This window comes from Arachis stenosperma, chromosome 2 (genome assembly GCF_014773155.1).
Source record: "Arachis stenosperma cultivar V10309 chromosome 2, arast.V10309.gnm1.PFL2, whole genome shotgun sequence".
Lineage (NCBI taxonomy): Eukaryota > Viridiplantae > Streptophyta > Magnoliopsida > Fabales > Fabaceae > Arachis > Arachis stenosperma.
The window spans coordinates 98,833,597-98,861,070 of record NC_080378.1 but is presented as its reverse complement, the minus strand read 5'-3'; the positions used below and the strand labels follow the sequence as shown (position 1 = coordinate 98,861,070).

The following is a 27,474-nucleotide window of genomic DNA, read 5'->3' as shown; positions in this document are numbered from 1 at the left end:
ACAAGAAATCATCAAGATCAAACAAGAGGACTTATCAAGAACAACTTGAAGATCATGAAGAACACTATGAATGCATGGGATTTTCGAAAATTGCAGGAAAAATTTTTAAAACATGCAATTGACACCAAACTTAAAATTTGACTCAAGACTCAAACAAGAAACACAATATTTTTTATTTTTATGATTTTCTAAAATTTTTTTTTGTATTTTTATTAATTTTTTTCGAAAAACATTTTTGGAAAAACGAAAAATAAAAGAAAAATTTTTGAAAAAGATTTTTGAAAAGAAAATTACCTAATCTGAGCAACAAGATGAACCGTCAGTTGTCCATACTCGAACAATCCCCGGCAACGGCGCCAAAAACTTGGTGGGCGAAATTGTGATTTATACTTTCACACAATTCGAATAATATTCCTCGGTAATGGCTCCAAAAACTTGGTGCACAATACCATGGTCTAAAATCAACTTCACAGTCTCGCTCAACTAACCAGCAAGTGCACTGGGTCGTCCAAGTAATACCTTACATGAGTAAGGGTCGATCCCACGGAGATTGTTGGTATGAAGCAAGCTATGGTCACCTTGTAAATCTCAGTTAGGCAGATTAAACCAATTGATTATGGATTTTCTAAAATAAATAATAAAAAGAAATAATAAAAGGGATACTTATGCAGCCTCATTGGTAGGAATTTCAGATAAGTGTATGGAGATGCTGTGCTCCTCTTGAATCTCTACTTTCCTATTACATTCATCCAATCCTTCTTATTCCTTTCCATGGCAAGCTGTATGTAGGGCATCACCGTTGTCAGTGGCTACATCCCATCCTCTCAGTGAAAATGGTCCTCTGCGGCTGTCACTCGCATGGCTAATCATCTGTCGGTTCTCAATCAGGTTGGAATAGAATCCATTGATTCTTTTGCGCTTGTCATCACGCCCAGCCTTCAGGAGTTTGAAGCTCGTCACAGTCATTCAATCCCAGAATCCTACTCGGAATACCATAGACAAGGTTTAGACTTTCCGGATCCTCATGAATGCCGCCATCTATCTAGCTTATACCACGAAGATTCTGTTGGGGAATCTAAGAGATATGCGCCCGGCCTAAGGTAGAACGGAAGTGGTTGTCAATCACGCGCGTTCATAGGTGAGAATGATGATGAGTGTCACGGATCATCACATTCATCAAGTTGAAGTGCAACGTATATCTTGGAATAGGAATAAATGGAATTGAATAGGATATAATAGTAATTGCATTGAAACTTGAGGTACAGCAGAGCTCCACACCCTTAATCTATGGTGTGTAGAAACTCCACCGTTGAAAATACATAAGTGAAAGGTTCAGGCATGGCCGAGAGGCCAGCCCCCAAAACGTAATCACAGGATTCAAAATACAATCCAGGATGATAATATGATAGTAAAAAGTTGTATTTATAATAAACTAGCTCCTAGGGTTTACATGAGTAAGTAATTGATGCATAAATCCACTTCCGGGGCCCACTTGGTGTATGTTTGGGCTGAGCTTGATCAATCCACGAGCTGAGGCTTCTCTTGGAGTTGAACTCCGAGTTATGACGTGTTTTGGGCGTTCAACTCCGGATCATGACGTTTTTCTGGCGTTTAACTCCAGACAGCAGCATGTACTTGGCGTTCAACGCCAAGTTACGTCGTCAATTTCCGAATAAAGTATGGACTATTATATATTGCTGGAAAGCCCTGGATGTCTACTTTCCAACGCCGTTGAGAGCGCGCCATTTGGAGTTCTGTAGCTCCAGAAAATCCATTTCGAGTGCAGGGAGGTCAGATTCCAACAGCATCAGCAGTCCTTTTGTCAGCCTTTTTCAGAGTTTTGCTCAAGTCCCTCAATTTCAGTCAAAATTTACCTGAAACCACAGAAAAACACACAAACTCATAGTAAAGTCCAGAAATGTGAATTTAACATAAAAACTAATGAAAACATCCCTAAAAGTAGCTTGAACTTACTAAAAACTACCTAAAAACAATGCCAAAAAGCGTATAAATTATCCGCTCATCAGAAGGCTCTCTTCAAACTCACCGATTTAAGAATCCATGACATTCCTAAATTTTTCATGGATGAGGACCTCATCTGCTTAACTGACGAAACCGGACGGACTGGTATGCCTTTCAACGAGATTGTCCTATCAAGACTCTGCTATTCACCTAATTTCAAGAGATGCCATCTTCAATGCGGACATTGGACCCAACAACTTGAAATCAAATTTATCAATGAATATTGGCAATCACTTTTTCCCGTTTGAATACATGTCTAAACAACCAAATTTCATATTCTTTGTTATGCAATGTATTTCATTTCGTGGCCTTTGTTTAAGATTGATTGTAACATAAGTAGTAACCGAAATGTAATATTATCTGCGGAACCGTTAATACATATTATTTATATTTTCGTTATTGTCCTTTATGTGGATTCCCCTTCTTCCACACCTGACAAAAAATTGGATATGAATCTGAGTTGTCCCAAAACTCCGTTGCAGCCACTAGACATTTTTCCCAAACTCATGTCACGATGGAAGCATCCTGGTTGAAAACGGAAGCGTAAAGAATTTGGGTGAAGCTATTTTTTTACCCGCTGTTTAATAAACTTAGTGTGTCATGCAGCTACAGTGACCTCCACATAGCCAATGTCAGACTCGAAGCAGGTTCCATGTTCCCGCTTCTACCTTGATATGTATATTTTTTAATTGTTTATTTAAAACTATTTGAACTTAGTTTTTTGCATAGTTTTTTGCATTGTTACATTGTAACTCTAACTAAGTATACTAAGCAAGTTTATTCTTTGGGACATGTGTTAATATAGGTCGGACCTTTGAATTTAAACGCCAAGTACAAGTACGATCAACTAAGGTTACAAGGATTCCATGTTTGTAATTCACATTGCAAAGGAACTTGCATTTGTGAATTCTTTTTAAGCTAGCAAGTTCGTACAGTATAAATAACCACAAAACAACAACCAAATAGGATCCAATTTGTGTCAGGGAAACTTTTTCTACCGTGCGATTCAACTTCATTTTAGAGTAAACTCTACCTCAGCTAACACGTCAAGTATCCGATACCATAACTTTTCCAGAACTTATCCCACCATTGTTGTAGGCAATGGATGGAGAAGATGGGAAGAAGGCAAGGAAACGTAGATATCTCATCAGAGAAGCAAAAAAGAGAAAGCTAAGCACATCAAATGAGAAAGGTTATACACGCATGAAACATCTATGAATCAAACTTCATTTACAGTGTATCTCGACATTTTTTTATTGCTACGACTAATAGGCCATTGTGTTATGTTGAATGAAATACAGAGAATGATGGATGGCTTGACAAGCAACATATAAGAGGAGAGAGTTCTGCAGCAACAGACTTCACAAAGCTTGCACTCACAGACAGAGAACCCCTTACTGAAATCCAACCAGGCATGTTAATCTTGATGTGCTTCCTACACAAAATTTTCCTTCTCCATGTTTTAGATTTCACATTCAAAACTTAAATGAAACCTATGCAGGAACAAATTATAAGCCAAAAGATAAGGGAAGAAATGAATTTCTCAAATTTAACGTATGCAATCAACTTCCTTTGTCACGAATCTTAATTTTCGTAATATTCATTACAAAATGACGAAATTAAATAGCCAGAGACAAAATTATTAAACGTGAGCAAGATGTAATTGGCGTTCATGTGAAAACATCATATACATATATACACATAATTTATTATTTATTTATATTTCATATGAAACAAGACATGCATAAAACAGAATATCAGAATAAAACTATACAGATTTCCTTTGAACATGACTCACAAGTAAATTATTAATTTAGTTGAAAAGATTTGTAATGTTAACAAATAAGTTGTCCTTCGTATGTCATCTTTTAACCTAATTGGAGTCCAATGATTTTGGCTATCTTTAGAAATTTATTCAATCGAGAGTGTTGTCACACACAATGACCAAACCTCTGCTGAGAGGAATGTGTACACGATGCAGTTTAGCTATCCACAAATTTTAAGTTTTCGGAAAGAGGCTGCGAATCCTGTAACGCAAGGTAAGTATATATGTTACTATACGGATTAACAAAACTGAATGGTGAAGTTGCATTGTAAATCTTGGTGAACAAAATATCGCAGGTTCAACTGGTGGAAATAGTCCCAGCTTAAACAGTGGAAAGCAGCAGCAGAATTTGATCGACATCATTTCTAAAACACCATCAACTCTGTCAAACATAACAAACATTGATCATACTTATCAGGAGAATCGTTCCTTTCAAATTGAAATTGACACAGGTTCTTTTTTTTTTAAATTCCAATATAAGCCTAAATCTATTTATCTATGGATACAACTTCACTGAACTATTAATGGACCATATGCTTGCTACATTTGTTAATAAATAAGGTTTTTTTTTTAAATCTTATGCATTGTAAATTTACAAGAAATCATATACTAAAAGTGAAAGTATATATGACAATGAAGTCCACTATTATACAAATTTTATAATATGAATATTAAGTCGACTAAAAAATATTTCCTACCGATTATGCTTTCTCTAGGTCCTCAAAGTATGGATCATTCACCGGGACCATTGGAACAGCACAACACTGGAGAGTGTTTACAAACAAGAAAGAACCAAGGTTTAATTTATTTCTGTTTACAACAACAATAATCAATTTGATTTTTAAAATTTCATCATAAATTGCATTAATAATATATTGATATCTTAAACAATTGTAAATTACTCTTTTTTATGTTGAAAATCTTTTCTATTAAATAAAATCATTGTCCTTTCTACTCAATTGGTTAAATTTTTTTTGCCATATGAAGAAGTTAACTCCACAACACAAACATTCATCCATTCAATTATTTAATTCATTAGCAAGATCAAATTACATGAAAAAGAGTACTTTATAAAAAAATACTAAATTCTACAAATAAATTTAAGTTCTTTTGACTTATAATTTTTTATGACGCTTCTTAAATACTCTTTTTCTTAGTTAATTTGATCTTTCTAATAGAATAAATAATTTATATTATAAAAAAAATAACAACAACAGATAAAGTACATACAAATTGACATAGTAAAAATTATAAAAAACTAAATAAAAAATAACAAAAAAGATGAATATTGATTTAAAAAAATCCAATAAAAAAATAAGATGAATCATATAACATAAACCCATATTTACCAATAAGGGATAATCAAGGTTTAATTTATTTATGTTTACAACAACAATAATCACATTGGTGTTTTACCCTTGCATGATAAATTGCATTACCAATATATTTATCTTAAACAACTTTAAATTACTTTTCCTATACATTTTCTTTATTTGTTCAATTAATTTTTGTACTAATTATCATATAAAAAGTATTTTAATATTTATAATAACATTGCTTTTATTTTATTTGGTTGCTTCTCTCTTTTTTTACTTCCATTTTTTCACTTGATTCTTACGTCTATTATTATATAAAAATAGTTAAATATTTATAATAATAGCAATATTTAATTAGATGTCAAAAAATCTATATATATGATAGTATATGAAAATAAATAATATTATAATTTATTTATTATCTTTTTTATATTAAAATTATAACATATTAAATCAATTCATTAAAATGAGTATATATTATATTTTTTATTCACAAATTTATTTTAAATACATATAGTTTGAACAACTGATCCATATTATTTTATGTCATACATTCTATGATGCAAAGTATAAAAATATAATTTACTATCACATTAATACTTAGCAAAGGAAATTAATTAACAAAAAAAAATAAAAATAGATTATTAATATTTTTTCTAATTAGCTTATATTTTTGACAAGTGTTGATTAATATTTTTTCTAATTAGAAAATATACTAATCATGATTATATATATTACCAAATATATAATATTTTATTTAATTATTAAAAAAATAATTTTATTTGAGCCCTCCTTTGCTAAATTCTTTTGTCCTTCCCTAGAATTCATTCTGTTGTGGCCCTTATAATCATCACTTACTCCAATGACAAATAAGAAATAGCCTTTATAATTAAACTTTTTAAATATGTAAATTCTCTTGCCAAACTATATGAATTGGATTAAATCAACTAAATATTCCCTGCTGATTATGTTTTCATAGGTATTCAAGGTATGGATCATTCACTGAGACCATTGGAACAGGACAAAACTGGAGTTCATGAGTGTTTACCAAGAGGGGAGAACCAAGGTTTAATTTATTTCTGTGTACAACGACAATAATCAAATTGGTTTTTTAACCTTCATGATAAATTGCATTAATAATACATTGATATCTTAAACAAATTTAAATTACTTTTCTTATGTTTATATCTCTTTTATTAAATAAAATCATTGGCCTTTCTACTCAATTTGTTACTTTTTTTTTTTTAAGAAGTTAACTCCACAACACAAGCATTCATTCATTAAATTCTAACCCTGCATATACCAAGCACGGATCTAAGGGGAGCATGTAGTGCCCTTCGTCCCTAAAATCAGCGTTTAGCGTTTCCACTTTTCCATGTTCTCCCACGTATCTTAACATTTTATGAAACACCCCCTTTCAAATTTTTTTCATAAATTTAATATAAATTTTAGTTTAGTCTTCTTTAAAATTTTGATTTTACTCTTCTTTTATTACAAACTTAATTTTTTGCCCCTCCCTAAAATTCAATATAGCTCCGTTCCTAAAATCATCGCTTAATCCAGTTGATAAACAATAATTAACCTTTATAACTAAACTTTTTAAACATACAAATTCTCCTGGCAAAAGAGAAGGCCTGGATTATTTTCATAAGGTCATTTGTGTTTTCTATTCTTTGGACAGATGTGCAATATTCATGTAACTTAAGCGGACTCATACATGTTGATAACTTTGATTCTGGAAGTGTTCCCAAAGTCGACAAGAAGGAGGTATTTATCAAAAGTATTTGTATCTATTAAATTAACTTACTACCTTTCAGAACAAACAAGTAACGGTATTGTATGAATGTTTTTGCAGATATAGAGGACGAGGATAACAATATTAATCATTTGCAACTATCAAACCAACTCCCTGATGAAGGTTAGTTTCAATTCATCGATATCTATAAAGAAATCATTTCTCATTTTCTATCCGTATAAATAATACACAACCCTGACACCAATCTATATAAATCAGAGCAATTGGATGAGAATCATAATACTACAAATGTGATTCCGGCAAGTAAAACTTTATCAGATTTACTTATTTCCTTCTTTAACTAACATACATGATAACTCATCACTATAATATTTCAGCTCCAGCTTATCTAGACTTTGGGAACCCAATATATCAGTGTCAGCATTGTGGTGCCAATTTCTGGTATGAAGAGCGTATCGACAAACACTTTAATGCTGTTAATCCAAAGTTTACCTTATGTTGTCGCCAAGGTCAAGTTCAATTGCCTTTTTTACAACAACCGCCCAACACACTTGATGATCTATTCTTTGGTGATAGTGCTAAGGCAACCCATTTCCAAAAAAACACTCGAACATACAATAGTATGTTTGCATTTACTTCGTTTGGTGGCAAAGTAGATAAATCAATTAACCAAGGCCGAGCACCCCCCACGTTCATATTACACGGCCAAAATTATCATCTCATGGGCAGTTTACTACCAACAGAAGGAAGCACTGCAAAATTTGCTCAACTTTACATTTATGACACGGAAAATGAGATAAATAATCGAACATCAGTTGTGAGGTTAGTATCGAATCTTAATCCCTAAATTTCCATCTTTTCATTGCTACAAAGTATTTAAAATATTAATCACAACTGTCATGTCAATTGCAGCTCAAGCGAAAAGTCAAACCCCTTGAATGTCGAGATAGTTTCTGATCTAATCAACGTGTTAGATACACACAATGTTCTTGCAAAATCATTCCGTATGGCAAGAGAAATGGTTAGAACTAATCCACGAACAGATATCAAACTTTGACTGTTTGGTAAAAGAGGTAGAGATGGAAGACGGTACAATCTACCCTCTGTTAGTGAAGTCGCTGGTTTATTTGTGGGTGATTTTGATGGACGCACCAAAGAAAGAGATATTGTAATTGAAACAAAATCTGGAATACTTAAACGGATATCTGAATTGAATCCTGCATACTTGGGTCTGCAGTATCCACTTCTTTTTCCATTTGGGGAGGACGGTTGGAGAGAAAAGATTCCATTGAACAGACTACCTAAGAATATGAGAAGTGAACCAGGATTCATTAGCATGAGAGACTTTTTCGCATATAGAATACAACACAGACCTTGGCGTGAAGGTGTTCTGATTTACTCTCGACGACTTTTCCAGCAGTTTATAGTTGATGCGTTCTCAATGATCGAAGCTGCTAGGCTGAAATATGTATACCTCAAGCAAAAACAGTTTAGAGCTGAGATTTATAAAGGCCTAAAAGATGCAGTTCTTAACGGTGAAACACAGGCATCTACACTTGGCAAGCGAATTGTTCTACCAGCAAGCTTCACCGGAGGTCCAAGATATACAATTCAAAATTATCAAGATGCAATGGCAATATGTAGAGCAATCGGATATCCAGATTTGTTCATAACCTTCACTTGCAACCCACAATGGAAGGAGATTGCAGATTATTGCAAAGATAACAAATTGAAAGCAGAAGATCGACCTGATATAGTTTGCAGAATGTTCAAACTGAAATTGGAAAAGCTCATTAGAGATATCGACAAGAACAATATATTCGGTAGATCACGAGCAGGTAATCTCTTAAACTGTAATTTCTACTACATTTTTGTTCTTTCAACAATTACACATATTCTAACAATTTCAATGGAAATTTTTTCAGTGATTTACACAATTGAGTTTCAAAAACGAGGATTACCGCATGCTCATATCCTTTTATTCCTTGCACCAGAACACAAGTTTCCTACTCCAGATGACATTGATAAAATCATCTCTGCAGAGATTCCAGATCCAACAACTGATCATGAATATTATCAAGCTGTAAAGAGTTCAATGATGCATGGTCCATGTGGATCAGCAAGGAAAAACTCACCTTGCATGGAAAACAGCCGCTGCATTCGTCATTTCCCAAAAAAGTTTGTTCAGAACAGTACTATCGATCAAGACGGATATCCAGTCTATAGACGTCGCAACAATGGTCGTACCATCGAGGTGTCTGGCATTGATTTGGATAATCGTTATGTTGTGCCACATAATAGATTTCTTCTCTTAAGGTATGGTGCCCATATAAATGTCGAATGGTGCAATCAATCAAGGTCAATCAAATACTTATTCAAGTATGTCAACAAGGGAACTGATCGCATTACAGCTTCTTTCTATTCAAAAAGAATAGATGAAAGTTCAGCCACTGCTGTCGATGAAGTTCAAATGTTTTATGATTGTCGATATATTTCTCCATGTGAATCTGCTTGGAGGATATTTGCATTTGACATCCACTATAGAAGACCATCAGTTGAACGATTAAGTTTTCACTTGCCTGATGAACATACAATTCTTTTTGAGGATGATGATGCATTGCAAACTGTTGTTGATAAAGCAACTGTCAGAGAATCAATGTTTATGGCTTGGTTTAAAGCTAACAAAGAATATGCTGCTGCAAGAGAATTAACTTACAATGATTTTCCAACAAAATTTGTTTGGAAGCCATCTCTTAGGATTTGGGAGCCAAGAAAAAGCTACTCTGTTATTGGGAGATTATTCTTTGTTCCCCCATCATCTGGAGAATTATACTACCTACGAATGTTATTGAACATTGTAAAAGGCCCCAAAAGTTATAGAGATCTTAGAACCTACAACAATGTTGTATATTCATCATTTCGAGATGCATGTTATGCCCGAGGTTTATTGGATGATGATCGGGAATATATTGATGCTATTGAAGAAGCAAGTCATTGGGGTTCTGGATATTATTTACGTAAGCTATTTGTCACACTACTATGGACACATTCAATGATTAGACCAGAAGTAGTTTGGCAAAAATGCTAGAGTCTCTTATCAGATGGAATACAACATGATCATAGAAACATGTTTTGCCTACCAGGTTCACTCCCATCCTCTCTTTTTCGGTTTTTTATTTATTTTACATATCCTAAGATTAATTTTAAATGGATATTTATTCATTTTTCAAATTTTCCTTCATATTGTGGCCTAAAAATTTTTTATTACTCAATATCAACAACAAAAAGTTTACACACTTACCCTTATAGTTTCTTACATACAATTGATTTTCATCATGTAGATTTGATTTTATCAGAAGCTGAATTGTTGCAACTTACTCTTCTTGAAATTGAGGAAATTCTTAATAGAAATGGAAAGTCACTCCGAGAATTTCCAACAATGCCATTTCCTGATGTAGATGACACTCAGTTCACAATGGAGCAAGCCTCTCAGAACAAGTTAATATTAGATGAGCTTCGTTATGATCGTGCACTGTTAGCTAAACAACACAAGCAATTTCTATCACAGATGAATACAGACCAAAAGCATGTTTATGACAAAATAATAGCAGCTGTCACATCAAATTCAGGTGGGGTATTCTTCTTATACGGTTATGGAGGAACAGGAAAAACTTTTGTTTGGAAAACTCTTTCCGCTGCTCTTAGATCAAAAGGTGAAATCGTGTTAACGGTTGCTTCAAGTGGAATAGCATCGCTTTTGTTACCTGGTGGAAGAACTGCACATTCTAGATTTGCAATTCCTCTTACTCCAGATGAATGTGCTACGTGCAACATCAAACAAGGAAGTCCGTTGGCTGGATTAATTTCAATAACGAAACTTATTATTTGGGATGAAGCTCCTATGATGAATCGATTTTGTTTTGAGGCACTGGATAGAACAATGAGAGACTTATTGCGTCATATCAATGATGCAAGTTTGCACTTACCGTTTGGAGGAAAAACAGTTGTCTTAGGAGGGGATTTCAGGCAGATTCTTCCAGTAATAACAAAAGGTTCTAGACAAGATATTGTTGATGCATCAATTAACTCATCATATTTGTGGGAACAATGTCAAATTTTAAAATTGACTCAAAATATGCGTTTAAACTCTATGCATGAGGACCACAGTGTTGAGGAATTGAAAGAATTTGCAAATTGGATTCTTGCCATAGGAGATGGTAAACTAGGAGACTCGGATGATGGTTGTAGTATCATACACATTCCACCAAAGTTGTTAATTACAGAATTCAATGATCCAATTGAAGCAATAGTTCGAGCTATTTATGCTGATTACTTAAATAATGTTTGCAATCCATTACATCTCCAAGGTCAAGCTATTTTAGCCCCTACCATTAATGTTGTTGAAGAGGTCAATAATTACATGCTCTCTTTAAATGTGAATGAAATGAAAACATATGTGAGTTCTAACTCAGCGTGCTTTAAAGATGGAGCTAACAACACATTTGAAAGCATACACACACCGGACTTTTTGGCAACCATTAAATCATCTGGCCTCCCCAGTCATGAGCTACAACTTAAAAAAGGTTGTCCTGTGATGCTTATACGAAATATTGATCATTCAGCGGGTCTTTGCAATGGAACTAGATTGAGTGTCACAAGACTTGGAAATAAAGTTATCGAAGCAGAAGTTTTGTCAGGCAATAATGCTGGTGAAAAAGTTTTCATACCAAGAATGACTCTAACCCCATCCGATGCAAGATTACCTTTTAAGTTCCAACGCAGACAATTTCCCTTGATGCTTTCATATGCCATCACAATAAACAAGAGTCAAGGACAATCTTTGAATCATGTAGGATTACTTCTTAAACAACCAGTATTCACGCATGGACAACTTTATGTGGCAATTTCACGGGTTACCAACAAAAGTGGATTAAAAATTGTAATATCCCATGAGAAATCCAACAACTCAACCGAAACACAAAATGTGGTATACCAAGAAGTTTTTAGAAATCTCCCAAATGATACCGGTATGCACAACTCTACCATTATGATTAATATTTTGTTATTACTGTTAAAATTCCTATTATATTCCTATCGCAACTATGTGACTTAAAAAAATTATATTTTCCTACAACTCCTCAATCATGCCTCCCATGCATGCTAACACAGACAATTTGGAATGATAAGTCATCTACCCCATAATGTTATTTTGCTTTGAAATGGTTAACTGTTCTTTTTAATCACATTCTAACTGTATGAAGTACTTTATCAAAAAAGAAACAATGCTCACGTCTTTTAATATTTCAATTTACCTCATTAATATCCTGATTTCTCATCATGCATAATGTCTGAAATCAAGTATTATCTGCCTTACCTTCTTTGCCATAATCAATATTCCATGTTGCTAAACTTCACTTCCAATATACTTTAAATTTTCATAAAAGTCCCAATTACAATAATATACTACTCATTTAAAACAAACTACTAAAACAGTATTCTATTTGTATCATTTAACATGCATCTGCACCTGTTAGTTGATTAAATCAAATTTACTTATATTTTCTCAACAATCTATGCAGGTCCATAACGACAAACCTATAATTACCATCATTAAACAAGGAAAAATTGTCTTCCAGCATTAGGAAATTTACTTTTTAATATTTTTTGCTCTTTTAACTACTTGAACAAGTTTAAAACTGTTCCTTTCAATGTATGTTGCACTTTCTTGCTTTAAGAATTTTGTGAAACATGAACATAAACTATATTGTGTTCTGACAAATAGATCTTTATTTAGTATATTAAACTCTTCTCAAATTCTATTAACATGATTCTTTTCATTGTATGCTTCCTTGGTTGGTTTGCTTCCAAATATTTCAAATTTCTGTTAAATTATAATCTTTCTGTGCATTTATATTCCAACTTGATGCAAAAATGGAAAAATATTACTTAACAAAGCAGTGGATATTCATGGTTACTCATATTTTCCTCCAATTTTCCATTAGAGCATAGATCTAAATCACTGTGTCAATTTCTATCATCTTCTTATCTTTTATATTTCTTTTGTTTATTGTGTTTCCTTTATTGTTTACACTAATATTGGAACCTTACATTTTTAATTACAAGGAAGTACATAGTAGATAGTACATCACAACTAAAACATTCAACGACTCCTTTTTTTATCTATGTTTTCTTTAATTTCACATCTTATTTATATTATATCTTAGAAAATCGGTCAAAAGACCGTTATATATATTACATACAATATTAGTATTCAATCCAATATTGTAAGCAAAGCAGTTACACCATCCAAACACTACTATTACCCGCGCGTATGCGCGGGGGCTTCTGCTAGTTAATATATATAAGGTAACCAATATATGTTTTAATACTCGACAAGTGTCACAACTCTATGTTCAACACGTTTCGCATGTTCCATTTTTTAAAAGCGGTATTAGAACTTTAAATTGAATTTTGGATCAATGGAAGATTCTATGGTGCTGATGGTGGTTGTAAGCATGACATGCTTATATGTGGTGTCATAATAAAAAGGAGACGCGTGGAATTAAAGATAGATGTGTGTACGGAATTTGTAAAGTGTGACTCTGTTGTTTTTATTTTATTATTTTGTGAAGATTAAATAATTAGAAAGTAATCACTATATTAGAGATGGTTAAGTAATGGGCCAATTGATGGGTTGAGTCGTGTAATGTTGATCAAAGATAAATGAAAAATAAGGAGGGTCCCAAAAAGAATAAAAAAGGTCCCAAAACATTCTAAATGACTACACGAGGGACATGAACTAAAAATCCTGAACCTGAATGTATGCTTCCTCTCATGATTCTAGTGGAACTTCTGTAACTCGAGCCATGTCAACCCGCCTCCAGTAATTATTTTTTTAATTTTTTTATTTAAAATCAAATTATTTATTAATCTAAACAATTTTTTTTAACGAAAGTTATATTTACTTTTTTAGTTAACTTTAATCATATATAATCCTACCTTTTAATTAATAAACTTAAAAATAAAATAATTATATTTTTTATTTGTATTTTAATATAAATACCATTATATAATTTTTTTATTAAGATTTTTGACTCCTCTAAAAATTTCTTTTAAATTTCACCACTAAAAGATACACTTTAGTCTATCAATTAAAATACTTATTTATAATTATTTTTACTTTTAAATTAGTCATAATTATATTAATGTTTTAAAAATAAAAATGATAATACATAATATATACTTATTATTATTGTAATAGTTTTTATTTATCTTTAATATTTTAACTTGTTAAAAAAATATTAATTTAAATTTTTTTATATATTTTGTCGTTAACAAAAATATTAAAAATAGCTAAAATTTCTTACGTCAATAGTAATATATATTTTATATTATTAATATTATTATAGTAGTCAAATTAATAACATGAGATACATTTTTTATTATATATTCTATTTATTTTTTTCTTTTATCATTAATAATGAAATATATAAACAATTTTTTTTCGTAACAAGTTAAACTATTAAAAAAAATTATATTTTTGCGAGTTGCATTATCCAAGCCTTTTTTATTTTCATGCAAATTCTAACAAATTTTACTAAAAATATCTTCAAACACATCAAGTCCATAAAGAAACAGCCCACTAAACTCATCCACTTTATCATACTTAACTAACCAAACTATTATCCCTAATCAGACTCTTAAATAGAATGGGAGTCATTACACTATGCGTATGGACCATCCACGCATCTTGTGTTAGTGCTGACACGCATCTTGTACTAGTACTGACACGCAGTGACAACATACTATGTTGACAATTCCAATAAATAAGACAGAAATTTTCTTTGTTTAAATATGCTACCTATAAAGTTTGAAATTTAATAAATTGAGGTGTTGCGTCAATTTAACATGTAAAAGGTTCATATAATGGCAATTTATTAATATATAAAAGGTAATCAGTATATGTTTCAATACTCAACAAGTGTCACATCTTCATGTTCAACACGCATATATGCTAATTTTGTCATTTTGGTATGTGGAACCTGCTCGAAATATGATGGTAAAATTTTTTAAATACAATAATATTATTATATATATGATCTATATATTTTATAATATAAGACAAAATAGTACAAACATTTTTTTATAATGTCTTTTATTTTATCCATTAGATTAAAAATTTTAATTTGAGACCAGCTTCTTCAAACATATTTTCTAACATTAATTATCTTCACCATAATACATACTGGATAATCAAAACAAGATGGGTAAATACTACGACTATGTTCTTGATGTTGTTGTCAATGTGAGAAAGTTTTATTAGAATTTTAAAATATATGTGATGAGAATCTGAAAGTATCCAAATAAAATTAACGAGAAGGAAGTTGGAAGCATAATGATGATCCTTCAAGATAATAAAGTAACCGCATCCCAAACAAAATTGTTACTAATATATTGCACCTAAATCAATATATTTATAGATTTTTTAATTAAATATAATTGTTGGTTTCTTCTACTGAAAATACAAGATGGAAGGGATCATACCCATAATTATAAATATGAAAAAATTTAAAAATATAGGTAATTATCAAGTTCAAGAGTCACCTTAATGTCTTAATAATTGGTAATACTTGAATTAAAAGTGATTTTTCTCTTCTTTAAGATTAGACTACTTCAATAAAATTTTAGAATAAAAGCCAACATAAGAAAGCATAATAGATAAAACATAATAGAGTTGGAATAGAAGAATAGCAAAATTAATTGAAATAAAATTGTATAGAATTATTGTTGAAGAAGTGATATGAGAGAGAAAAGAGAGACATAATATGACAATGAGGAAAGATATAGCATAGTGTATGTATATCATAGTTTTGAAAACCGAATCGGATCGACCGGTTCAACAGGATTAATCAGGAATCAGTTAGCTAGCCGGTCCGGATAAGCCTAAAAATCATCTGATAAAAAATTGGTAAAAAAATGGTCGAACCGGCGGTTAACTGGTGACGGTTTTCAAAGGTTTAAAAAGAAAAAAAAAAACAAACCCCCCATATAAAAGCCCAGCTACCCCCTTACTCTCAGAAGAAAACCCTAATACCTCTTTCTCTCTCCCTCTGAGTTCCACGCCGCCACCACCCCTTTGAGTTCCAACGCTGCCACCACCTCCTTTGAGTTCCAGCGCCGCCACCACCAACAGTAGTGTCACCTTCTCAGCTTCTCTGTCCTCGTGGTGTCGCCAAGCTTGCCTCTGTCCTCGCCGTCGTTGGCCGCCCCTCTTTTCTTCCTGGATCTATTCTCGTATCGCCAGATCTACCGGGAGCTGTTGTTCTCGTCGCTGTTTCTGTCCTCATCGTGTCGTCAAGTCACTTCTGTCATTGTCATCGTCGGCCTTCCTGAACTCGTCTCTGTCCTCGGTATTTTTGCCCGTCTTTTTCCTTTCTCTGTCGAGCTCACAGCGCAGTTCGAGCGTTACTTTCTGTCGTCGTGGACTCTTCGCTGTTTCACTCTGCCTCCATAGAAAATTAAACAGTTCGATTATGTTGCTCTCTGTAACACCCTAATATTCAAATCCTTATGCTCGAGTCATAAGTCAATGATATTACGGTGGTACGACTCTCAGGTGGATTTTTAATATATAACTATAGGTAATTTCGAAAGGAGTATTAATCGAGAAGCCTGAAAAGAGTAGAAATAAAATCGCGAAGACGTATCACTCACGTTTCGACAACGAAAAGTTAAAACGTGAAGCCGAAAGCGATATACGGACAAGGCATAAAGGAGATTAAGAGACAGATAACAGATAGATATATATAACATAAGTAAATAGCCACTAGTCGCGACCCGCGAAGTTTAGGCCGGCTAGGGTACAGTATGAAAGTAGATGACAACAATATATCCTAATCTCTCCCAAAGGAAACATAAGAGCCTCTATAGGCAAGTTCCAAAAGAGTTCAATACATAATATAATCTTTTTAGAACAAAGGTGGAGAGATTCTAAGCAAAATACAAAGTAGAGAAAATAAATATCTTCGCCGTCTCTCAGACGAACCGCAGCTCACTTCTGAGCACCTGAACCTGTATCTGAAAAACAAGAGATATATACGGAATGAGAACCCCGGGCCCATGGGTTCCCAGTACGGTAAAAGTGCCAAATAAATACAATGCACTGCAATAAAAACTCACTAAGCATCCTAAACTCCTTTTCACCAAGTATCCAGCCTAGATTCTCACTAATCCATAAATAGGCATCTGTCGTAAGGGGATACTACATCTAGTTCATGTTACACATGTTTCCCAATTCGTTGATTCTTTCACGAATCAGACTCAGAATCATAAGCAAAACCATTATCAGTTGTTCTGCCTCAGCAACTTTATATCAATACATCATACCCTCGCCTGGAGCTAGTGAAATCACATCACTGCGTCTACCCAGGGGGCTCAAATGATCTCATTCAAAAATCATCATCATCATGCAATCGCATCATCAATTCATCTCATCAAGAACAGCCCTCAACATACACCGACACCAACATGTGGATCTCTCAGTTGTACAAACACAAGCAATACAGACAAGTAATACACAAATAAGGTACAAGTAGAACAAGTAGCACATAATCAGGTAACATAGCATATATAATGTAGAAATCCAAAACAAATAGGCAAACCCAAACAATTCAAACATATGCAAATGCTGTATGCCTGCCCTATGGCTGATGATATCATCTGTCGGTTATATAGCCAATCCGACATGTCCTGGTAGCTAACCATGGACAGAAACACCCCTTGCGGAGCAAGTAGGTTTGAGCTACAACCCCCTTGCTACTACCCGCTCAGCCCAGAGCCAGTGGAACAACCACTACTGCGGCTACTACCCAGGCGGGTGTTTAACAGCTCAACCTGGAGCGAGTGGATTCACCACTACTACCGCTACTACCCAGGCATCACAATCTCTGACCTGGAGCAAGTGGGATGAACCACAACCCTTGCTACTGCCCAGGTATCTCAAGCATTTACCCGGAGCAAGCGGGACGAACCACAACCCTTGCTACTGCCCAGGTATCTTAAGCATATATTCATTCAATCTCAATTCATATTATCAATCCTCATTGTTATCAAATCTCAAACATTAACCTGGAGCAAGTGGGACGAACCCCAACCCTTACTACTACCCAGGTATCAGAGTTACATTCATTCAAAACTCCATAATTAACTCATTTATCATAAACATCATTTTTCGTCTCATACCCGGAGCAAGTGGACAACGCCACTGCCTACTACCCGGGGTTACACATCACATTTCAACATTTTCCATTATTATCCATTTAACACATTCATTCATTAATCATATATGCATTTATACTCAGCCATAATCAATAATGGCTTTGCCGTGACCCGGCAATAACTCAGCCATCCGGCTCATGGTTCAATCAAGAACCAGCCATTTATCAATAAATATAGCCCTTCGGCTCATGGCATACACAGTACTCCTACCGCCATCCTCCATATCTCATATAATCATCGTTGATCACCATTGATCATAACTTTTTCCCTTGCTTCACTCGCAAGTTACCACATCCCCTAGTTCCTTTCTCATTACTAAGCATATCATAATGATTTAATACATAAGGGGTGAGATCGGAGGCTTAGAAGTATGAGATTTGGCTTTTAAAACTCAAATATCAACTTTGGCATGAAAACAATGCCACGCGTACGCGTACTCCACGCGTACGCGTGGATGGCCTTAAAAACTCATCGACGCGCAAGCGACATGCACGCTAACGCGTGGATTAAAGATTTGCCAAATCGACGCGCACGCGTCAACCACGCGTACATGTGGATAATCTCGTGCCCCAGGCACAAAGCTGGCATAGTTCTGGCACAACTCTCTGAAAAATGGCTGGGCATTGGGTGCAGCACTATCGGCGCGCCCGCGCACATCACGCTCACGCGTGGATGGCGCTTTCTGGAAGATCGGCGCGCACGCGCCAAGTGCGCCCACGCGCAAGGGGTTATTCTGCTAAAAATTTTCTAAGTTAAAAACTGCAGAATTCACAGATTTAGACCCCAATCTTCCAATGGACATAACTTCCTCATTTTAAATCATTTTTCATCCGTTCTTCAAACGGCATGGACATCCCGGATCCCATTTCATTTTTAAACAGATTTGGCGCAAAACAGAGACCCGTAGTCCAAGTTATGTCTCACCAAAGTATGCCCAAAAACCATATTTTTCATAAAAACCACAAAGTGCCATTTCACAACAAACCATTTCCAACCCTTTTCAAAATCAATCAAAACATGCCAATTTCAACCCTTTTTGAAACCAATCAAAATATACCAAAATCAACATCAAGCCTCCTCAACTCATACATTAACACCTTACCACAATTCACAAACCGCCATATAACCATCTTTACCTATTTCAAACAAATGGCTAAATTACAAACATATCAACATGTCATACATCCTTCCTCATCTCAATTTCCAACAATACTATCTCCAATCAACCATCATTATACATAATCAATATCATAATCACTATCATGTGGTTTCACCCACAAATCAACCTTAATCATTCCTCAAGCATATATCACAATATATATACCTCTCATGCATCATCATACCATCAAGACATCAATAATCATAATCACATATATGACCACATAATATTTCTCAACCCAAAACCAAACATACTTCATCTACATAATTTCACCCTTCAACTCCTCAAACCTTATTATTCAACAATCAACCCAATCATTCACATATTCATTATATGAAATTCATCCAATCACTTGTGTCATCATACAATGCACACATCAACTTACCTCCATTACCTCTTTCCGGCCTCCGACCCAAAATTTACGGCCTCCGGCCCAATTTCACAATTTAAATGCATAAACCACAAATTAATACTCATTACCCAATACATCAAATTTTCAATACACCAAGCATACAAGGCCACACAATTCTCAACCCAATCATCAATTCACATTACATACCAACTATGCATATTAGCATCAACCATTTACACAATCCAAACTTAATCCTATGGGCATCTAGCCTAGGAATTCTCATCACACCACACGGTACTTAAATGAAACTTAAACCGTACCTCTTGTAGCAAAATCAATTGAGCCTCTTCTTTGAAAGTCTCCACCAACCTTAGTCCCAAGCCTCACCGAAGCTCCTCAAGCAACACCAATCTCCCAATTGTGCACCAAGATCATCAAATACACTAACATAACCAATATCACATACATACATCAACCTAGGGCTCATAAAGATGACCAATCACAAGGGTTTGAGCACTTTTTACCTCAGCCCATATGAAGTAGGGATAGAACCCACTTGGAATCCATGTTGGAGTATCCCTAAACACCCAAAATCACAAGATTTCAACACTAACCACCCAAAAACGTGTAACAGTGGAGAATATCGAAAACTGGGCAGAGATGAATGGAATACTCACCACAAAACTTAGATAGAATTGTAGAGGATGAGAAGAGCGACGCGTGGCCGCAAACGGCTCGTCAATCAGAGCTCCGTAGCTCAAGTTATGGTGGTTTGAAGATCAAAGAGAGTTAGGTTTTCTCTCTTCTCTTCTCTCTTCTCAATTCAGCGCCCCAACCTCTCTTTTTAGGGTAAAATGAGCTGAAATGCTCATAACTAATGTTTATATATGTTGGGTCTTGGGCCCACTTAGGCCCAGTTCACTTATTTTTGTCCGTTGGTCCAATTTTGGACCAAAACCTTTAAGATTAGCGCTCTAAATCGCACTTCAAATATTTCTACCTCCCCTAATCATAATTCCTCATTTCTTAATCCTATTTACTCATAATCAATTTTCTCAGCTGCAGTACCAGACAGGTCTCAGCCGGTACTGCCGGTCAAAATTTCACTGCGCGCTTTTACGCAGAAAACTATGTCTTCCGACTCGGAAAAATTCACTGAATCCAAATATCATATTTAAATCATCAAATTCCAATTGCCAAATCTTCCAACCATATTCGCTCCTACTTAACTCATTATTTAATTAATTTTGGTTAGACCGGGTATTACATTCTATCCCCCTAACAGAAATTTTCGCCCTCGAAAATTCCATCCATCCCTACGCGTACGCGCACGTAGTGTGCCTTTATATCCAACGCATAACAGCTCCAAGGTCTTTTTACTCTGCACGCTTCCGTTGCCGCGCTCTGATTTCTCCATCTCTGATGATCTCGGTCATTCGTTCCTTACTTTTATCGTCTCATCAACTCACACCCTATTAAATCTCATCAATAATATTGCTATCATCGTTAATCATAGCCATCATCCCACATCACTATAATCAATCAAAGCTTTCTTAGTTTTTTAAATTCAATGAGTTTGTACTAACAAGCTGACAAACTCTTATGAATCCGCTTCCCTTTAATAATCTATAAAAGCTTTTGAGACACATCTCTTTTGTTGAAGTTACTCAGATCAAAAATCATTTTCAAAAATATAACCAACACTCCTTCAATTCTTGGGAGAGTTTTCAACAGCACCTCCCTAAAAATTGGAGTTTACCACCCGTCACGGGTTCCCTCAAACCAATCTCAGTACCGCATCAGTATTGCAATTTAAAGGTTTCCAAACGATTTCTCTGAAACCGATCATTACAAATCTTGATCTAAATCCAAAGTCACCATGACCAGACATCATAGCACTCATCTCTCGAACACGACAACTTGCACTCAATCATCATCTAAATCCGACTACGCATCAATGATAATTTCATCACCCGTTTCAGAACCGTTAAGGCTCACCGCCGCAATTAATTCCAATTATCGAGAATCAGTATCTGTATAAGCTCACTAAACTTTTAAGTACTCAAAGCATAAAGCATTTTTAATCATATCCCACTTTTCCTTATTATTACCCTAGTATGCTAACGCTTTAGCAAGCTTCTACTATGCCACTTTGATTTCTCGTCAAGTATTAGCTCCACCACTTATTTCCTCAAGTATCCAACCACAACTTAGCATGACTGACATTTCAAATCAACGTTTCTAAATCCATCATTTAGGACCATTGCTTATCTATTTAAATCAAAGGAACTAAAAGTCACGGGTTCAATCCGTTTCGCCACAAATCCAAAAATTAACCAACTATATAACAAACACAACACATTATTTTCAACAGAAAATCATTTACATCACAAGCATTTATCCATTTGTATTAAGGCAAATCCTTACTCAGACCATCCGGTTTGCTTCTCAGTCTAACATTAAGCTCGACATTCCCAGTTCTACTGTATAGGTGGTATTATAAAATCACACACTGCCATTTAAGCTTGATTATTGCAATTACCTCAATCTTACTGCCGCAATCGGCCCGCATCCTGACTCTCTCCCTGTTGGCAATTTCTTGATACATGCCCTGGCAACCCGCACTTGTAACATACGCCTAACCCCAATCGGCATGTTCTATTTGGGTGATGACTTCCACATCTCTGACAGCTCAGAACATTAGAAGCAGCCGCTGCTCGTTTTCCCTTACCATCCCTTTGGGACTCCTCACTCGTCGCAAGGTCATTTCGCCTTTGAGGAAAACGTTGTGGGTATCCTCTTCTCTTAAACTCTTGACCCCTTGTTGGGTATTCTTGATTGTGCTCCCTGCGGTGGGACTCCCGACGGTCATTCTTTGCCTCAACAGCCTTCCTCACACATTCTTCAGCAATACGGCTCTTGTTCACAAGTTCAGAGAAGACCCTAATCTCCATCGGTCCAACGGAGCTTAGGATTTCACTTCGAAGTCCTCCCTCATACTTAATACATTTCCATTCCTCAAAGTCTCCCGGAGCTCCCTGACACATGCGGGAAAACCTGAATAGCTCCTCAAATTTGTCTGTATACTCAGATACGGATATAGCACCTTGCTTCAGCTGTAGTAACTCCAATTCCTTGGCTGTTCTGGCAGAATTCGGAAAGTACTTCTTATAGAATTCCACCTGGAAGGCATCCCAAGTGATAGGATCATTCCCCTGTTGCAGGAGACGTCGAGCCCCTTGCCACCAATGTGATGCTTCCCCCGTGAGCAGATAGGTAGCAAATTCAACACGCTGCTCTTCAGGCACCAACTGCGCTTGCAGTGCTGGCTCCATGGCCCGAAACCAAGTATCAGCTTCAGTCGAATTGGTGGTTCCCTTGAACTTAGGTGGATTAACCTTTAAGAAAGTTGCCAGTGTCATCGGGCCCTGAGCTTCCCTTCCGCCATTGCCATTATTGTTTATCTGTTGCCCAAGAGCTTCCGTAGTGGCTTGCATAGCAGCAACCATATTCTCCAACGCCGCCATAAGGTTTATCGGGTTATTCGGGTTGACTTCCGGTTCCTGCGTGCTAGTACGATCTCTCTCACGTCCCCGACCGGGTCCACGAGGCGCCATCTGGTTCCTATACACACCAAACAATCGATATCAAGTTGATCAGTCTCAATATCGAAAGTATAGTGCTTCAAAGTACCAAAGATACACTCATGGACTTCATGCTAGATGTATCGGTTAGATACCCTAACTAGCACAGGCACAGACTCAGAGTATGCATTGAAGCATAAGCAGTTCCATCCCTCAGGCTCACGAGGACGAACTGCTCTGATACCATAATGTAACACCCTAATATTCAAATCCTTATGCTCGAGTCATAAGTCAATGATATTACGGTGGTACGACTCTCAGGTGGATTTTTAATATATAACTATAGGTAATTTCGAAAGGAGTATTAATCGAGAAGCCTGAAAAGAGTAGAAATAAAATCGCGAAGACGTATCACTCACGTTTCGACAACGAAAAGTTAAAACGTGAAGCCGAAAGCGATATACGGACAAGGCATAAAGGAGATTAAGAGACAGATAACAGATAGATATATATAACATAAGTAAATAGCCACTAGTCGCGACCCGCGAAGTTTAGGCCGGCTAGGGTACAGTATGAAAGTAGATGACAACAATATATCCTAATCTCTCCCAAAGGAAACATAAGAGCCTCTATAGGCAAGTTCCAAAAGAGTTCAATACATAATATAATCTTTTTAGAACAAAGGTGGAGAGATTCTAAGCAAAATACAAAGTAGAGAAAATAAATATCTTCGCCGTCTCTCAGACGAACCGCAGCTCACTTCTGAGCACCTGAACCTGTATCTGAAAAACAAGAGATATATACGGAATGAGAACCCCGGGCCCATGGGTTCCCAGTACGGTAAAAGTGCCAAATAAATACAATGCACTGCAATAAAAACTCACTAAGCATCCTAAACTCCTTTTCACCAAGTATCCAGCCTAGATTCTCACTAATCCATAAATAGGCATCTGTCGTAAGGGGATACTACATCTAGTTCATGTTACACATGTTTCCCAATTCGTTGATTCTTTCACGAATCAGACTCAGAATCATAAGCAAAACCATTATCAGTTGTTCTGCCTCAGCAACTTTATATCAATACATCATACCCTCGCCTGGAGCTAGTGAAATCACATCACTGCGTCTACCCAGGGGCTCAAATGATCTCATTCAAAAATCATCATCATCATGCAATCGCATCATCAATTCATCTCATCAAGAACAGCCCTCAACATACACCGACACCAACATGTGGATCTCTCAGTTGTACAAACACAAGCAATACAGACAAGTAATACACAAATAAGGTACAAGTAGAACAAGTAGCACATAATCAGGTAACATAGCATATATAATGTAGAAATCCAAAACAAATAGGCAAACCCAAACAATTCAAACATATGCAAATGCTGTATGCCTGCCCTATGGCTGATGATATCATCTGTCGGTTATATAGCCAACCCGACATGTCCTGGTAGCTAACCATGGACAGAAACACCCCTTGCGGAGCAAGTAGGTTTGAGCTACAACCCCCTTGCTACTACCCGCTCAGCCCAGAGCCAGTGGAACAACCACTACTGCGGCTACTACCCAGGCGGGTGTTTAACAGCTCAACCTGGAGCGAGTGGATTCACCACTACTACCGCTACTACCCAGGCATCACAATCTCTGACCTGGAGCAAGTGGGATGAACCACAACCCTTGCTACTGCCCAGGTATCTCAAGCATTTACCCGGAGCAAGCGGGACGAACCACAACCCTTGCTACTGCCCAGGTATCTTAAGCATATATTCATTCAATCTCAATTCATATTATCAATCCTCATTGTTATCAAATCTCAAACATTAACCTGGAGCAAGTGGGACGAACCCCAACCCTTACTACTACCCAGGTATCAGAGTTACATTCATTCAAAACTCCATAATTAACTCATTTATCATAAACATCATTTTTCGTCTCATACCCGGAGCAAGTGGACAACGCCACTGCCTACTACCCGGGGTTACACATCACATTTCAACATTTTCCATTATTATCCATTTAACACATTCATTCATTAATCATATATGCATTTATACTCAGCCATAATCAATAATGGCTTTGCCGTGACCCGGCAATAACTCAGCCATCCGGCTCATGGTTCAATCAAGAACCAGCCATTTATCAATAAATATAGCCCTTCGGCTCATGGCATACACGGTACTCCTACCGCCATCCTCCATATCTCATATAATCATCGTTGATCACCATTGATCATAACTTTTTCCCTTGCTTCACTCGCAAGTTACCACATCCCCTAGTTCCTTTCTCATTACTAAGCATATCATAATGATTTAATACATAAGGGGTGAGATCGGAGGTTTAGAAGTATGAGATTTGGCTTTTAAAACTCAAATATCAACTTTGGAATGAAAACAATGCCACGCGTACGCGTACTCCACGCGTACGCGTGGATGGCCTTAAAAACTCATCGACGCGCAAGCGACATGCACGCTAACGCGTGGATTAAAGATTTGCCAAATCGACGCGCACGCGTCAACCACGCGTACGCGTGGATAATCTCGTGCCCCAGGCACAAAGCTGGCATAGTTCTGGCACAACTCTCTGGAAAATGGCTGGGCATTGGGTGCAGCACTATCAGCGCGCCCGCGCACATCACGCTCACGCGTGGATGGCGCTTTCTGGAAGATCGGCGCGCACGCGCCAAGTGCGCCCACGCGCAAGGGGTTATTCTGCTAAAAATTTTCTAAGTTAAAAACTGCAGAATTCACAGATTTAGACCCCAATCTTCCAATGGACATAACTTCCTCATTTTAAATCATTTTTCATCCGTTCTTCGAACGGCATGGACATCCCGGATCCCATTTCATTTCTAAACAGATTTGGCGCAAAACAGAGACCCGTAGTCCAAGTTATGTCTCACCAAAGTATGCCCAAAAACCATATTTTTCATAAAAACCACAAAGTGCCATTTCACAACAAACCATTTCCAACCCTTTTCAAAATCAATCAAAACATGCCAATTTCAACCCTTTTTGAAACCAATCAAAATATACCAAAATCAACATCAAGCCTCCTCAACTCATACATTAACACCTTACCACAATTCACAAACCGCCATATAACCATCTTTACCTATTTCAAACAAATGGCTAAATTACAAACATATCAACATGTCATACATCCTTCCTCATCTCAATTTCCAACAATACTATCTCCAATCAACCATCATTATACATAATCAATATCATAATCACTATCATGTGGTTTCACCCACAAATCAACCTTAATCATTCCTCAAGCATATATCACAATATATATACCTCTCATGCATCATCATACCATCAAGACATCAATAATCATAATCACATATATGACCACATAATATTTCTCAACCCAAAACCAAACATACTTCATCTACATAATTTCACCCTTCAACTCCTCAAACCTTATTATTCAACAATCAACCCAATCATTCACATATTCATTATATGAAATTCATCCAATCACTTGTGTCATCATACAATGCACACATCAACTTACCTCCCTTACCTCTTTCCGGCCTCCGACCCAAAATTTACGGCCTCCGGCCCAATTTCACAATTTAAATGCATAAACCACAAATTAATACTCATTACCCAATACATCAAATTTTCAATACACCAAGCATACAAGGCCACACAATTCTCAACCCAATCATCAATTCACATTACATACCAACTATGCATATTAGCATCAACCATTTACACAATCCAAACTTAATCCTATGGGCATCTAGCCTAGGAATTCTCATCACACCACACGGTACTTAAATGAAACTTAAACCGTACCTCTTGTAGCAAAATCAATTGAGCCTCTTCTTTGAAAGTCTCCACCAACCTTAGTCCCAAGCCTCACCGAAGCTCCTCAAGCAACACCAATCTCCCAATTGTGCACCAAGATCATCAAATACACTAACATAACCAATATCACATACATACATCAACCTAGGGCTCATAAAGATGACCAATCACAAGGGTTTGAGCACTTTTTACCTCAGCCCATATGAAGTAGGGATAGAACCCACTTGGAATCCATGTTGGAGTATCCCTAAACACCCAAAATCACAAGATTTCAACACTAACCACCCAAAAACGTGTAACAGTGGAGAATATCGAAAACTGGGCAGAGATGAATGGAATACTCACCACAAAACTTAGAT

The 27,474-nt window shown here is 36.0% G+C and overlaps 1 protein-coding gene across 1 annotated transcript; it reads left to right on the top strand.

The window, feature by feature from the left end:
- The first annotated feature begins 3,123 nt into the window (after window positions 1–3,123).
- On the top strand, window positions 3,124–16,312 carry LOC130963252 (uncharacterized). The gene is made up of 13 exons (XM_057889385.1): window positions 3,124–3,214; window positions 3,324–3,434; window positions 3,930–4,061; window positions 4,144–4,299; window positions 6,143–6,229; window positions 6,845–6,943; window positions 7,019–7,081; window positions 7,297–7,741; window positions 7,832–7,940; window positions 8,157–8,757; window positions 8,845–9,936; window positions 10,261–11,946; window positions 16,095–16,312. Exons 1-13 carry the CDS (start codon window positions 3,124–3,126, stop codon window positions 16,310–16,312), a joined length of 4,890 nt encoding a protein of 1,629 aa, XP_057745368.1.
- The last annotated feature ends 11,162 nt before the right edge of the window (window positions 16,313–27,474 follow it).

Excerpts from the sequence above, each read along its gene's own strand:
- LOC130963252 (XM_057889385.1), top strand. The coding sequence starts at position 3,124 with ATGGATGGAGAAGATGGGAAGAAGGCAAGGAAACGTAGATATCTCATC. Across the intron at positions 4,300-6,142 it reads TCAAATTGAAATTGACACAG|GTATTCAAGGTATGGATCAT; the intron begins GTTCTTTTTTTT and ends ATGTTTTCATAG. Across the intron at positions 6,944-7,018 it reads GAAGGAGGTATTTATCAAAA|ATATAGAGGACGAGGATAAC; the intron begins GTATTTGTATCT and ends ATGTTTTTGCAG.